At 42.5% G+C, this 12,864-nt stretch overlaps 2 protein-coding genes across 6 annotated transcripts in view; both read right to left on the reverse strand.

The window, feature by feature from the left end:
• Nucleotides 1-2,753, reverse strand: part of TBC1D23 (TBC1 domain family member 23) — a 34,867-nt gene extending 32,114 nt beyond the window's left edge. The window contains exon 1 of one of the 2 annotated variants that reach the window (XM_014947199.1): nucleotides 2,672-2,721. In XM_014947199.1, the coding sequence (XP_014802685.1) occupies nucleotides 2,672-2,715 (44 nt within the window). In that variant the 5' untranslated portion in view covers nucleotides 2,716-2,721. Of the gene's footprint in view, nucleotides 1-2,671 lie in introns of both variants that reach the window. The other variant, XM_014947197.1, reaches the window with a different exon arrangement.
• Nucleotides 2,754-6,073: 3,320 nt separating this feature from the next.
• Nucleotides 6,074-12,864, reverse strand: part of FILIP1L (filamin A interacting protein 1-like) — a 198,194-nt gene continuing 191,403 nt past the window's right edge. For 3 of the 4 annotated variants that reach the window (XM_014947303.1, XM_014947305.1, XM_014947306.1), the window contains 2 exons: nucleotides 9,493-9,677; nucleotides 6,074-8,256 (listed from right to left, as the gene is read on the reverse strand). In XM_014947303.1, the coding sequence (XP_014802789.1) occupies nucleotides 8,166-8,256; nucleotides 9,493-9,677 (276 nt within the window). In that variant the 3' untranslated portion in view covers nucleotides 6,074-8,165. The remainder of the gene's footprint in view (nucleotides 8,257-9,492; nucleotides 9,678-12,864) is intronic. The other variant, XM_014947304.1, reaches the window with a different exon arrangement.

A 12,864-nucleotide genomic window follows, 5' to 3' on the forward strand; every position in this document is an offset into this window, starting at 1 on the left:
AGTGGTGGGTGAGGGGTTTTTTGTTTTGTTTTTTAAATTGTATTGTACAGTGGCAAGTTTCCCTGCTTTTTGTTAAACAAAAGACCAAGCACTCTGTATGGATGTTGAGGGTTTCAATTCATCATTAGTTTGTGTCCCCTCAAATAATTTACACCAGCACTGCATGTCAACTTGACACAGGAAAAATAAAAAGGGTGTTTTATGCTAATAAGCATGTCCAGATTCTACATACTCAAGGTGTTGTCACAGTCTCTGAACAAAAAATCACATCTGCCTTTGAATCCCCCTAAGGAACTCAAAAGAGGACAAGAAATCAACACTGCCAGTTTTGTTCCCGGCTCAGTTCAGGTGTACGTATGCATCATTTTCTGTTTCCACTGTGATTTTTTAAAGCATGAAATGTTATTGCACAATCTTATATACTTCAAAACTATTATAATGTAGTAATTCACACCAAAAAGCTCATTCAAAAGACACATATCATACTTAGTAAAACAACAACATTCAGACACGCATACAAGACAACAGTTTAAATCAATAAATGAAAATATTTCAGTGAATCACAGAATCATATGGGGTTGGAAGGGACCTCTGGAGATGATCTAGTGCAACCCCCCTGCCAAAGCAGGCCCACCTAGAGCAGGTTGCACAGGAACCTGTCCAGGCAGGTTTTGAATGTCCCCAGAGAAGGAGACGGAGACTCCACCACCTCTCTGGGCAGCCTGTTCCAGTGCTCTGCCACCCTCAAAGTGAAGAAGTTCCTCCTCATTTTTGGATTAAATTTCACTGAAACTCACTTAAAAAAAACCCAGAAAGCAACACACAGCAACAAAAACAAAAAGCCACCTGAAAGCAATAAGGAATACAACTTTTAAGTTGTTCACAGGGAACAGCTCTAGTAACAGGATGTATTCTGGCATATTAATGTAGCATTTAAGCATAAACCTCTTGTACTATTCTCACAAAGACTTACAAAATGTCTTCTAGCGAATGCCTGCAAGTTTGCCTTTTCTAGTAGTACCAGCATATCAAACTTACTATAGTTACATTTTGTAGCTGCCAGCCAGATGGCAACAATGTAGGCTGCACCTTGAAATATGTCTGCATTTGTGCCTCATTCATAACTGGAATTTTTGCACTTTGTTGTGATCTGGGAGACTGTAATATTCTTTCAACATTAGTAATGAAGGAGGTTTAAAGTATTTTTTCAGACATATTTCAACATGGTTCTTATTCAATGTCCAGGGTGTCAAAGAGTCTAGACCACACCATCAATGAGTCTGTCCTTAACTTTGTAACTGCATGTACCAAGTCAGGTCTGTATTTAGAAATAATGTTTATGCAACACTGTACCTAGAGAAAGTGCTTCATAAATTTTGAAGCTGAAACTAAAAGGAAAAAAAAGCTAAAAACCCGACACTAATTAATTTTTATTTGCTAGTAAACAATAGCTGCTTTATCCAAGAGTTGTAGTTGTAGAACCAACCTAGATAAAGAACAGATACCAGCTACGCCTGCATGAGTGTCAACTCTGGCTTCTTTCGGTGAGATCACCAAACGCAAAGAAGGCTGAGCATAGTATGCAAGAAACTTTGAACCCGCCACATAACATAAAGCCTAGAAGCAAAAACGTCAGATTGGAAATGATCATAAAAAGCAGCTCTGTAAGGAAATTGTTTCAAAAGCACATACATTGAAAGGACAAAGAGCAATGCTGTGGCAGAGAACCACAGAGAGAAAAGAAACCACATGCAATACAGAAACACAAGGAGAAAAACAAAGTGAAGATGCACAGGAATGGAGATCTGGGGTGCAGTAAGAATTAGCTTTAGTGTTTAAGCACAACGTTTATTTAAGCCTTGAAAATCTTAAGTGAATATGCATGCACAAACACTAAAATCACATCACTGTTACCATCAAAACGATCCTATACACGCTCCAGAAATAGTCTCTACTCTTGTCCTAGAGGTTCAATGTAAAATCCATTATAAGTAAGATCTGCTTTAGAGGAGGGTGGCGAGTAGAATCATTCTGAAAGCAAGCCAGGACCTGCTGTTGTCACCTGCGCTTCAGGGGGTACGCAGAGAAAGGGGAAGACGAACCGAACAAAGCAAGCCCACTCCAGGCAGCCAGACGCACCCACGGAGCAGCTCCCACCGCGCACCGGAGCTGTCATTTCAAACTGGAGCAGCCGCCTCGCCCCAGGCTGGGCAGGGCCAGAAGACGCCCCGTCTCGCCCCCGTTTTGACAGCGGCGCTTCCTCTTTCAGGACCTGGCAGCTGCCAAGCGCCCGGAGGCGTTTGCCCCGCGGCTTGCCCCAGCCTCCCACCGCACCGGGGCCTGCCGTCCGCCGGGCGGCGGGGGACGGGGACTAGGGAGTCCGCCCCAACGCAGGGGAGCTCCCCCAGACACCCTGCCCCCGCCCAGCACTCCGCGGCGGCGAGACCACCGCCGCCCGCGCCCGGCTCCCTGTCGGGAGGGCGACCTCGGCCCCAAACCCCGAGCGCGGCGGGGCCCGGGGGAGTGGGCGAGGGAGAAGCGGCGGCGTGCATGGGGGGTTCAGACCGTCTCCCCCACCGACCCCGCACCTCTCCCCTTCCCTCCCCTCGGCCCCGCTGCGGAGGGGAGGGCAGGGAGCGGGAGGGAGGACACCAGCACCCCCATAACTCACCAGCTGCTCGACGGCGGCGGCGGCGCCTCTTCCCCTTCCGCCATAGCTGTTGACGTGCCTCCTCGCTCGGCCGTAAAGCGCGGTCGGGTGGTGGTTTCGTGGGGTGGAGTGTTGGTTTTTTTTTTTTTGCTTTCGCGACACCACTCCTCACCGCGCACCGGCGCCTCGCCCGCGCTGTCGCGAAGTGAGAGCGCTTGCCGCAAAGCGCGGAAGCCTGGCACGGTAGAAGGGGCGGGAACAGGGGACCGGGCCGGGTCGGCAACCGGGGGCGGGAACCGGGGGGGGGCGGGAACCGGGGCTGGGGCCAAGGTGGGTCGCGTCGGCCCCGCCCGGCGGGGTTTGCCGCCGCGCCCCGACGGCGTTTACCTGAGGCAGCTCAGGCCCCAGCAGCTGCCCGCGCCTTCCTCTAGAAGACTCAGGGGTCGGTGTCACCGGCAGGGAAACCGTTCTGTGGAAAAAATCCCAAACGCTGCCAAGGGCAGGGACACCTCCCACTGGAGCAGGTTGGTCAAACCCCCATCCAGCCTGGCCTTGAACACCTCCAGGGATGGGGCATCCACAGCTTCTCTGGGCAACCTGTTCTAGCGCCTCACCGCCCTCACAGTAAAAAATTTCTTCCCGATATCTAATCTAAATCTCCCCTTGTCATATCCCACCCGGCCAGACTCACTACCAGCCCTGGGCAGGACAAACACTGAAGCTCTCGGTCGTGCGTGTTCTTTCCCCTCAAGCGTAAAAAAATAAAAATTACAAGTAAAGAGCATACACCTATGAAAGTTCAGGGAAAAAAAAATGATCCAAGCAGTTAATATGCGGAATAACAGTGCCACCTTACGATAAATTCACGTCCTTAACTAAGCTCGCCTGCTTCACCTCCGCAGCCGCCCTGGGGTCGCCCTGCGGTGGCCCCCCTCCCCGGGCTAGGGCTCCCAGCGGGGCGGCTCCGGTGGGCGCGGAGGAGCGCTCCCCCGGCGGCGTGCGGGGAGCGGGTCCGCCCGGCCGTAACGCAACCTCCTCCACGCGTGCTTTTTGTCCCTCGGGAAAAGACTGCGTGAATAATCTTAGTCCGGAAAGTAAGTGTTTTACGGCATGAAACCACGTTCAGGCAGTTAAATATATATGCATATAGTGAAGGAGAGGATAATATTCTTAATTCTTTTCCTCTTTTTCCCGCTTCATCTATATTTTTCGCTTAAAAAAAACCAGCCAAAAACCCAATTAAAAAAAAAAAGCACATGCATTTTAAACACCTACTTTTATTACTTAGGGGGGAAAAAATATATTTATAAAACGCCCATGAGGCGTCATTTTCCCCCCGGCCGCCTGGAAGTGGTAAAAGCGGCGGAGGGACAGAGCGGACCCGGCGCCCCGCCCGGCTGCCGGGGAGGGGGGGAGGCAGTGCGCAGGCGCGTGCCCAGGGGCGGGGCGGGGCCGGGGACACGCTGGAGGAGCCGTGGTGGGAGACTGCGTCCGGGGCAGGCAGCAGTCCAGGTACTCTTCTACTGGGGTTCCCCACCTCACGCTGGGCTTGGGACGGTCTTCCTGAGGGCCAGACCCTCCTCTTCGGCCTTTCTCCTTCCTTTTCGGTTTTCTTTTTCTCCTACTTCCCCCCCCCAACCCCCAGCCCTTTTCCCTTCTCCGCTTTTAATTTACTTCTCCTGTTTTCCCCCCCCTCGCTCGTTTTTTTCCTTCCCTGTCCTTGCTTTTCCCTGCTGGCTGCCGATGGCAGTTTTGCTTGTAAACAAAATCTCAGCGGCCAGGTGAGGGCTCGTCTCTGCCCCCTCAGACCCGGGATAATTAAAAGATGTAAGCGGCAAAGGAAAGTATCAGTGCTTCAGTAATAATAGGAGCCCATTCAACAGAAAAAAATCGCATTTAAGCGAATTTTAAAAAGGGAGCCGTAGGGGAGAGAGGAAGGAAACCGCTGGCTTTTGAGTGCAGAGCTCAGCCGCCCTCTCTCTTCATTCAGCTGCTGTGTTTTCTTCCGAACCGGGTTTCTTTGATGGGAGGGTGTTGTGTGATGTGTGTTGACCGCCCTTACCTTACCTTTTACGTTCTGAAAGGCCCTGGAAACGGTGGATCTATAGTAGCACCTTTGGAGCGAAAGATATCTGGGACTCGAAAAGCATCACCCATGTGCTCCCCGGGGTGTCTCACCTCACCCTTGCCATGTGTTTTTGTTTACGAACAGGAGTTAAACACCTTTTCTCCAGCCATCACTTTTTGGAGTATCATACTGTGGCTGGTTTGTCTCTTTTCCTGATTGTAATATCTGGCTCCTATACTTGGCTTTTTCTAATGTGTTTTAAGGCACTTAACAGCCTGTGGTTGCATCTGTAATGTTGAGGTTTAATGTGGAAATTCAGGTAGATCTAAGCAATTAAAATTACTTTAGGACTTTCTAGTGCTGTATTTTATTGATATTTTAAATTGATTTTTAAGTTGATTTTTTTTAGTATAATACTGCTAAGCGTTGGGAGTTATCTGCACCTCTGTGAAGACTTCACATCTTCTAGTGTCTTGACAATGGTTGCTTATTTCCTGTGAAGAGGAACTTGGACAATAGTTTGAGAGGGAGCAATATAAAAATTGTATGTATGTAATAAAGAGGGGTCACAAACCCTAATAAGGGTCCTCAGCATTCCATTTTTATTTTTAGTCTCATGTAGGTTCCTTAAGCAGTTCCAGTTTCCATGGTAAATCCTTTTCATTAGGAATTTTTCATTCAGGAGTACTAAATATCTTAAGAGCCTACCTGCACATTCTGCCAACCAGAGGTTTCATTTGGGAGGTGGGTGGTGAGCTGATTTTTTTTAATGTTGGCAGCTTTCTTTCAGAAACTGGATCTAAGCAGGACTTGGATGATAAACTTTTGACATGGTGGATAAACCATCTGGGAGATGAGACAACAATCACAACTCTTCTTCCAGTTGCGTAAAACTGCTTGGGATTTTTGCAATTGCAGTGTTGAGCTACTAAAATAATTCAGGTGGCAAGGAACCAATGGAGGTGTCTAATCCATCCCTGTGCTAAAAGCACTGTGTGCGCTTTACTCCAAGAGCATTCTTTGAATGTGTTAATGTTGTAATGGTTACAGGTGAGTGTTGTGCAAACCATGTGCTCTGCTGTCTGTATCCCACCTTTGTAAAATTGTTGGCAGGTCCTTTATCTGGGGCCTGTTGTTGTATTAAGTTGATATGAGCCATCAGTAAAGTAAGAAGAGCATATCTTACTTTTATTTTGTGTAGCTGTTTTTCATATACAACAGATGTAAAATCAAAGGTTAATGTGTACCACATCTTATGGATACTGTAAAATACTTTAAAATCAGTTGGCATGAAATAGGAAATCAGGGTTTACAGTGTACAATGTAAGCAGTAGTACAAGAAAATAATTGCCCACTTTTGACAGACTTGATCAAGTTTATTTCTGTGAAATATCAGGTTTTGTTAACAAAAATGTTTGCTATCCGACTTCGTTTGCTGACCTGTTTTAAAAAAGCATCTCTGCCACAACTGCAGGTGCAACACAGAAGAATTTGAAATGTACTTTAAAAATACTGATCATTTGCCAACTCCTTTAAGAATAGCCCTAGAATAAGTCCTGAGCAATGGAATATTCTTCCTAATAACTCAGCCCCCAAAGGTGTCTTAGATTTTAGCAACTTGCAGTTAGAAGAGGCTCCTTTTAAGATGAATTGTATGAAAGGTTTTCAGACTCACTTAAAGAGTATGAAAACACAAAATATATATCCTAGTATATGGACATGTAAGTAATTCTTAATTTGCTTTTGACCACATGATTGGAAATCATTGTTTTAAAATCCATATTAAAAGTAGTTGCTCTCACTTTGAGACGCGAACGTTTACCCTGCTGCAGGTGGTTCATAGGTGTGAAAAAAACCTACTCAAAACCCTGAAGGGATTAGCCATCTATTTACCTTGTCACATGACACAAACTAAGGAATCTTGCCCAATAACTTCTTCAGCAAACCTTTAACTTTGAGAGATTTGTGGAGAGAGTAGTTAGAAATTGTTGTCGACTTAGCAGTGTTGTTTAGTGCTACGCATCCAAAGTCATTTGACTGGAGGGCTTCCTTCCCTCCCTTTTTCCAGTTCATGTCACAACTATGTCCAGTCTTGAATGTGATTTTTAAATTGCATTCAGAACTATAAGGGAGAGGATAAGGAATACTAAGGAGTTTGTTTAGTGCCGGTGAAAGACAGCAACTTTTTCCTCTTCTCTCCATGAACAGAAAGAGCACTTTTCACAGCACTATAAATGTCCGTATCTTGCCTGTAGCCAGCATGCCACATCTCCCAAGCAGTTTGAGGGAGCGGGATGAACTTCTGTTTTTCATAAATTCTTCCAGTTTCCTCCTTTTATGTTACCACTCCTTGGCTTTCATTCTCCATGCTTTCTTTGTCTCCCTTAATCCCGTAAGAGTGTAGTATCCCCATTTGTCAGTTTGTTTAGATCGTTAAGTAAGAGCCTATGTGGGTCATATCCGTCATAGGAAGAAATTAATTGTTTCATCCTAAGAAAGGAGCAAAAGACAGGTAAACTCTTCTTTCTCAGCAATACAGATAGGTGAGAAGAATAATAGGGTATCATGGAGGATGATTTGACAGTTCTTGTGGGCTCCTCTGTGGGCTCTAAAGCAAAGGAGTCTATTGCAGGACTTAATTTCTTTTGCCAGAGGGTTTCTTTTCTTTCTGTAGACTGGCAATAAAGGGTGCCAAATAGCATCAATTTGTAATATGTGATTTGCAACTACTGAGAAGCGGCGACTGTTCATTGTAGCACATTCAGTGGGAGTTCTGTTGCTTGGCTGGAGCTGAGATCTGTTGGTGGACCTGTATATGGAGAAGTCTGTTGGTTTTTTGGCTCATTCAGGAGTTGCCATCCCTTCTGATGAAACTTGCTCTTGTACCGAAGATCTCTCTGAGAAGCATGACAAGTTGACAGCTTTTTGAAATCTGTGTTTCCTCGCATCTACATACTTTCATTCTGCAAGTTGCAGAACATATAACGGGGTGCTTCTGGGAACTTTATTTGGATCTGAGCGTACATGACATGGATCCTTGGAACTTTTCAGTTACCAGCAGATTTAGTGACTAAAATTTGAAACCCTTTCTTTTCAATATGGAAGAGTCATTCTTTAATTCTTGCATTTTGACACAAGTGGATCTTGTAGGACATACAGTGAAATAATTTTTCAGTAGGCTGATCTTTTTAAACTTCATTTTTTAAAGTACTCCTAGAGAATTTCTTGTGGAGCTGTTGAGGTTTCTGTTGTGGATTTGCAAAAATAGTCACGCAGCTGTGCTAATGTGTTGTACTGTCTCAGTGGCTAAGTTAAACTTTTAGCTGTGAAATAAAAGGGAAAAAATTGGGTAACTGAAAGCATCAAAATCTCTCCTTGCTTCAGCAAAAGAATCGCAATTCTGGCTATGGCACTGTGATCACCATCAGCTTTTGCTTTATTTAGGAATTAGAATTTGGCAGTTCTTAAAGAAAGACCTATGTGAAAGGAGTTTTCCCACAAATTATCAGTTGAGCCATTTAGACTGTTGGAATGCACTCTGTTAGGGGAAGAAGAATGAGGCACACATTAATACCAGGGAAATAAATTAATTTTTATATTCTAAAACAGTAACTCACATTAGTTGATATTACAGGATTCCTGTGGGGGCTTCCTTGCAGTAATAGTATATTGTTAGTTTTAACTTTCTAAAGTGGAATAGTGAGAAATTTTCTTGTTAGAGCAATAGTTGCTATTTTTCAGAAAATTGAAAACAACAAACCTGGAGTCTCTTCTAATGTTTTAATTTTTGTGTGTGTGTGTTGGCTGAAAGGAAAGTGAGTGAATTTGAATGAATGTCTTTTAAATAAGTTATGCTTTAAGAAAAGCAAAAAGGCAAATTCTCTCATGGATGGACTAGAACTACTTGTGCTAAGAGTTTGGTTAAAAAACCAACACCTTCACTAAGAGCTATGAATGCAGTTGCATATTTTACTTGAATGTGAGCAGTTGAAAGGACAGACAAAGTTGTGGAGGAATGCAAGAAAAACATTGCACTTCTGTGTTAGTTGTAACTTACTGTTAAGCTTGGCACAAATTTTGATCAGTTCCAAAATACTGTTTAAGTGAACTGAAATCTAAATATTATAGTCCAAATAAACTGGTGAAAGTTTATAAAGCTAATACAAACAGTAGTCATCTCAATTCTTCTGTTTTTCCTAAGAAAACATCTGCGCGAATTCGAGTGGGGATAATCACAAAAGTTAACTCATTGAGGGGAGAATTGTTCATCTTCAAGTGATGCTTGGCACAACGAGGAGCTAAGTTCTATGCATTATAGAAGAGCAGATTTCTCCAAACCTCTCTTCGTTCTGTCCTTACTACTGAACATAAGATATCTGTACTGAAATACTTATTGACTAGACCAACTTTGAAGACAGAGCTGGGCCTCCTTCAAGCCGTCTTAATTTGATTGACCATATGTTTTTATAAATCTACTGAGACAACATTAGTATTGTTATTTGTGGAGCATGTCAAAGCTGAACTTAAAATTCTACTGTGAGGGCCAAATATTGGAATTACACCAGAAAAATGAGAGCAGAGCTTGGTCCCTGCACACATGCAGTTACCTTTGGTTCCTAAGAATTTGGCTGTCTCTTGATGACTTGTGATTAGTGACCATTGATGTGCTGACCATGTGGATGGTTTCATACTTTTCCCCGGTGGAAACAACTACTGTTGAGATTCAGATTGCTTATATCTGTTTTAATGTCATAGACCATAGAAAATAATTTACCTTCTCCCTCCACTTTGAAGGCAGGTTTTAGACACAGTCCTTATAATGCGTAGCTTTCCAGAACTGCTGTCTTGGAGTGGTTTGTTGAGATGTCCAGCAGAAATTTTGATGGGTACTTTGGTTGTGCTCGTAGTCTTTGGTTTGGGGATCCGAGTTGGAATTGAATGACGGAACGCATCAGTAATCTTGAAATAAACCAAGAGAATAAGTCACGCATTAGGGAGGGGAAACGGATTGTATATTTATCTCATCAGTGTCTTTTCCACATCATAAAACTAAATGCATTGATCTTGGAACTGTTTGTCTGACCTTCCTTTCTCTCTTTGGTAATGAGAAGTGTGGCTTATGTATTTAACTTATCTGCTTGACTGGTGAATATCAAAAAATCTTAATTTATTGAAATCCAGAGTATAAATAAAAGTTTTCTGTCAGCCTTTGACTAGGGCAGCAGCCCTAAGTGCTGAGTGATGCAGTGCAAAGGCTGTGAACTCTGTGACTTCTCTGGGTGAGTAATAGGGTAACTCCCACGTGCAGAAGTGAGTCTTGATTCAGTCGTGAGTAGCAGGCACTACCTAGCTCACACTTTAGTGTGAAAGATCGTTTTTTGATGGTGACGACAGTGTACAGAAATTGAACATATATGAAAGAGAACCCTCCATCCAGAATCCATCACAGTCATATTGCAAAGAAGCAAGTAGACAAAAATAAAAAGTTAAAAATAGCCCTGAAAGGAGGCAAAGATCTGTAAAGGTAAGGAGATTGTTTGAAAGGTACCATATCTGACATTAGAATTAAACATGCACTACCCATCAGAAAAGCTTTTTACATCACAAGCCTTTTCATATACCTTTTATAGTTGAGCAACAGAGTAAAAGAAGTTCACTGTGGTTTTTTTTGAGAAACACAAAGTTGAAACTGTGTTCAAATGAGGACAATAGGAAACAGCATAGAAACTCTGGTGGATTAAGTATGAATAAGAATGAGCTAGATCAAAACAAGTTTTGAGAAACAACTTCTTTGTAGCCATAAAAGCCTGCCTGGAATAAGTGTTTAATTTAAAAAAATGTATCAGAATTCAGAAGCCTGCCATTTTGCTGTAGATAATTGTATGACAGCAGTTCTCAAAAGGATAAAACTGAGCCAATGTCATATCATTGCATGTGCTCAGTATGGAAGAATTTGGGGAAAGTTTGCACATCACAGGCGTGCTTAATGGATCACGAGTAAGGAAAAAATAAAGAAACCTGGGCTAATTGAAGTTTGAGAACAGATAGGAAGAAGAATAATGATCTCCCAGAACATAGTGGTGTTTTTCCAAGAGTTCTGAAGGAGATGACTTTTAAAATTGTGAATCCTAATTAATGATGTGCCATCTGCCACTGAAATTGCTAGTGATGCTAGAGGGATGTGATGCCACTTTTAGAGTAAAGCTTCACGAAAGATTCATAAGTATAACTGCTGAACTGATCAAACTGTAGAACTGACAGTAAGAAATAGCATGTTCACCCACATGGTTATTAATTTTGCGATGGGAAAACATCCACGTGTCTTGTTGAGGATAATATTCAACTCTGTGTTAACAAATATTGTTATATGGGTATATGGTGTCAGTTTGTGTCATAATGAACTGGGCAGTGTCTGTGAAAGATTCCAGATGCTGGAACTGTTAAATTGGCAACAGTGTTGAGCTGTTTGAATGGTCTGTGACCTGTGTCTAACTGGAACGATTTTGGGGCATAGCTTGGGAGTTAGGCCAGAGGAGGGATGGTGTTGATTGTAGGTTGGTTTTATTTGGCTAGGCTCAGGAAGTTTCTTGTAGTTTGGGTTGACCAGTGTCTGAGGGACAGATGTAGGTGCCTTTAAGTTACTGTTATAGATGTGACCATGTTACGTTATGATTTTTCAAAGAAATGTGATAGTGGTCTCTAACAAAAGAATCTTGGGAGAGCAAAGTTTCTGCGGGAAAAGAAAAATTCTCATAGGTAAAAGTGGCAAGTGGATAGGAAGCAGAGCAGGAAGCTAGTTTTCATAGTATAGTGGAGATGTCATGTGAGCCTCACAGACACCTGTTATATTCAACATATTCATAAACTGCATGTGAAGAGACTTAGTACTGAAATGACAACATTTGCATATGGTGTAAAAGGGAGGGTATTAGAAGCAAGAACTGACAGTGATTCATGGAATTGAGTAACAAGGTGATAAAAATGTGTGTCCATTCAGTGTTCACAAATGAAAAATAATATATGTAGGGAAAACTAGTTCTCATATGGTAGTAAATATGACATCTCTTGTCACTCAGAACACAGACCCTGGAGTCCCTGTAAATGATCCTCATTGCTCAGCAACTGGCAATTGCCAAACAGGTAACAGGCAGGTTAAGAATTACTTGGAAAAGAATAGAAAAGAAGAAAACAAAATCCATCATTTTCTTAGGTATAAATCTGAATGTTTTGCAGAGTTTTGTCCAAGCAGCTCAGAAAAGGGTATGGTAAAATGCAGGAAAAAGGTGGCAAAGATGATCAGTTATGGAATGGCTTCTGCGTGAAGATTAAAAACATACACTTTTCAAGTTTGGAAAACAGATCGTGGAGAGAAAAAAGTAACAAAAGAAATTTAGCATTATGGTGACTAGGGGAATTCTCTCTAATACCATGCTTGAGAGGGCATCCATTGAAAGTGGGTTAAAGATAAATAAAAAGTGGTTTCACTTGTCAGTGAGCTATGAAACTCATTGAGACAGGCAGTTTTTGAGGTGATGATATAAACTGATTTGGAGAGAGTTCAGACTCTCATATGAAGCACTCATCAAGAAGTGCTACACACAAAGACATGATATAGATTTCAGCTGTGGATAGTGGTAAGTTGTAGGCTGCTAGAGGTTGTGTTTATTACTCTATTTGCCTAGTACTTAATGTTTTTTTTCATAAACATTTACTGATGGTCACTTCCAAAGATGAGATACGTAGATCCTGGGTCTGAATGTGTGTAACTCCTTTAATATTTTTATTTTCAAAATCGGAATGTTTCAATTTTTAGATTTGCTAATAATACATTGAGAAAGGAAAGAGTTTGGCTTTGAAAGTGAGAAGGAAAAAAGAAATGCGCTTTTCTTTGCTCTGTGTTCCTTGAAGATTTTACCTCTAGGTGGCAGCAAAGTGGTTGTGTTTTGGTTGGTTGTTTTTTTTTATTGCATCCTAGTATTTTCACTAAAATCTGACTTGTGGTTAAAGGCTGAATAAATACAAAAAAATCAACATGCATTGTCATGCTACTCTTGAATTTTAGCACTCATATTGTTAGTATACAAGGGGAAGAACAAACAAACAACAAAAAACTGACCCCCAAACCAAAAAGCATTTTGCTTCAACT

The sequence above is a fragment of the Calidris pugnax genome, unplaced genomic scaffold, assembly GCF_001431845.1.
Source record: "Calidris pugnax isolate Ruff unplaced genomic scaffold, ASM143184v1 scaffold95, whole genome shotgun sequence".
Taxonomy (NCBI): domain Eukaryota; kingdom Metazoa; phylum Chordata; class Aves; order Charadriiformes; family Scolopacidae; genus Calidris; species Calidris pugnax.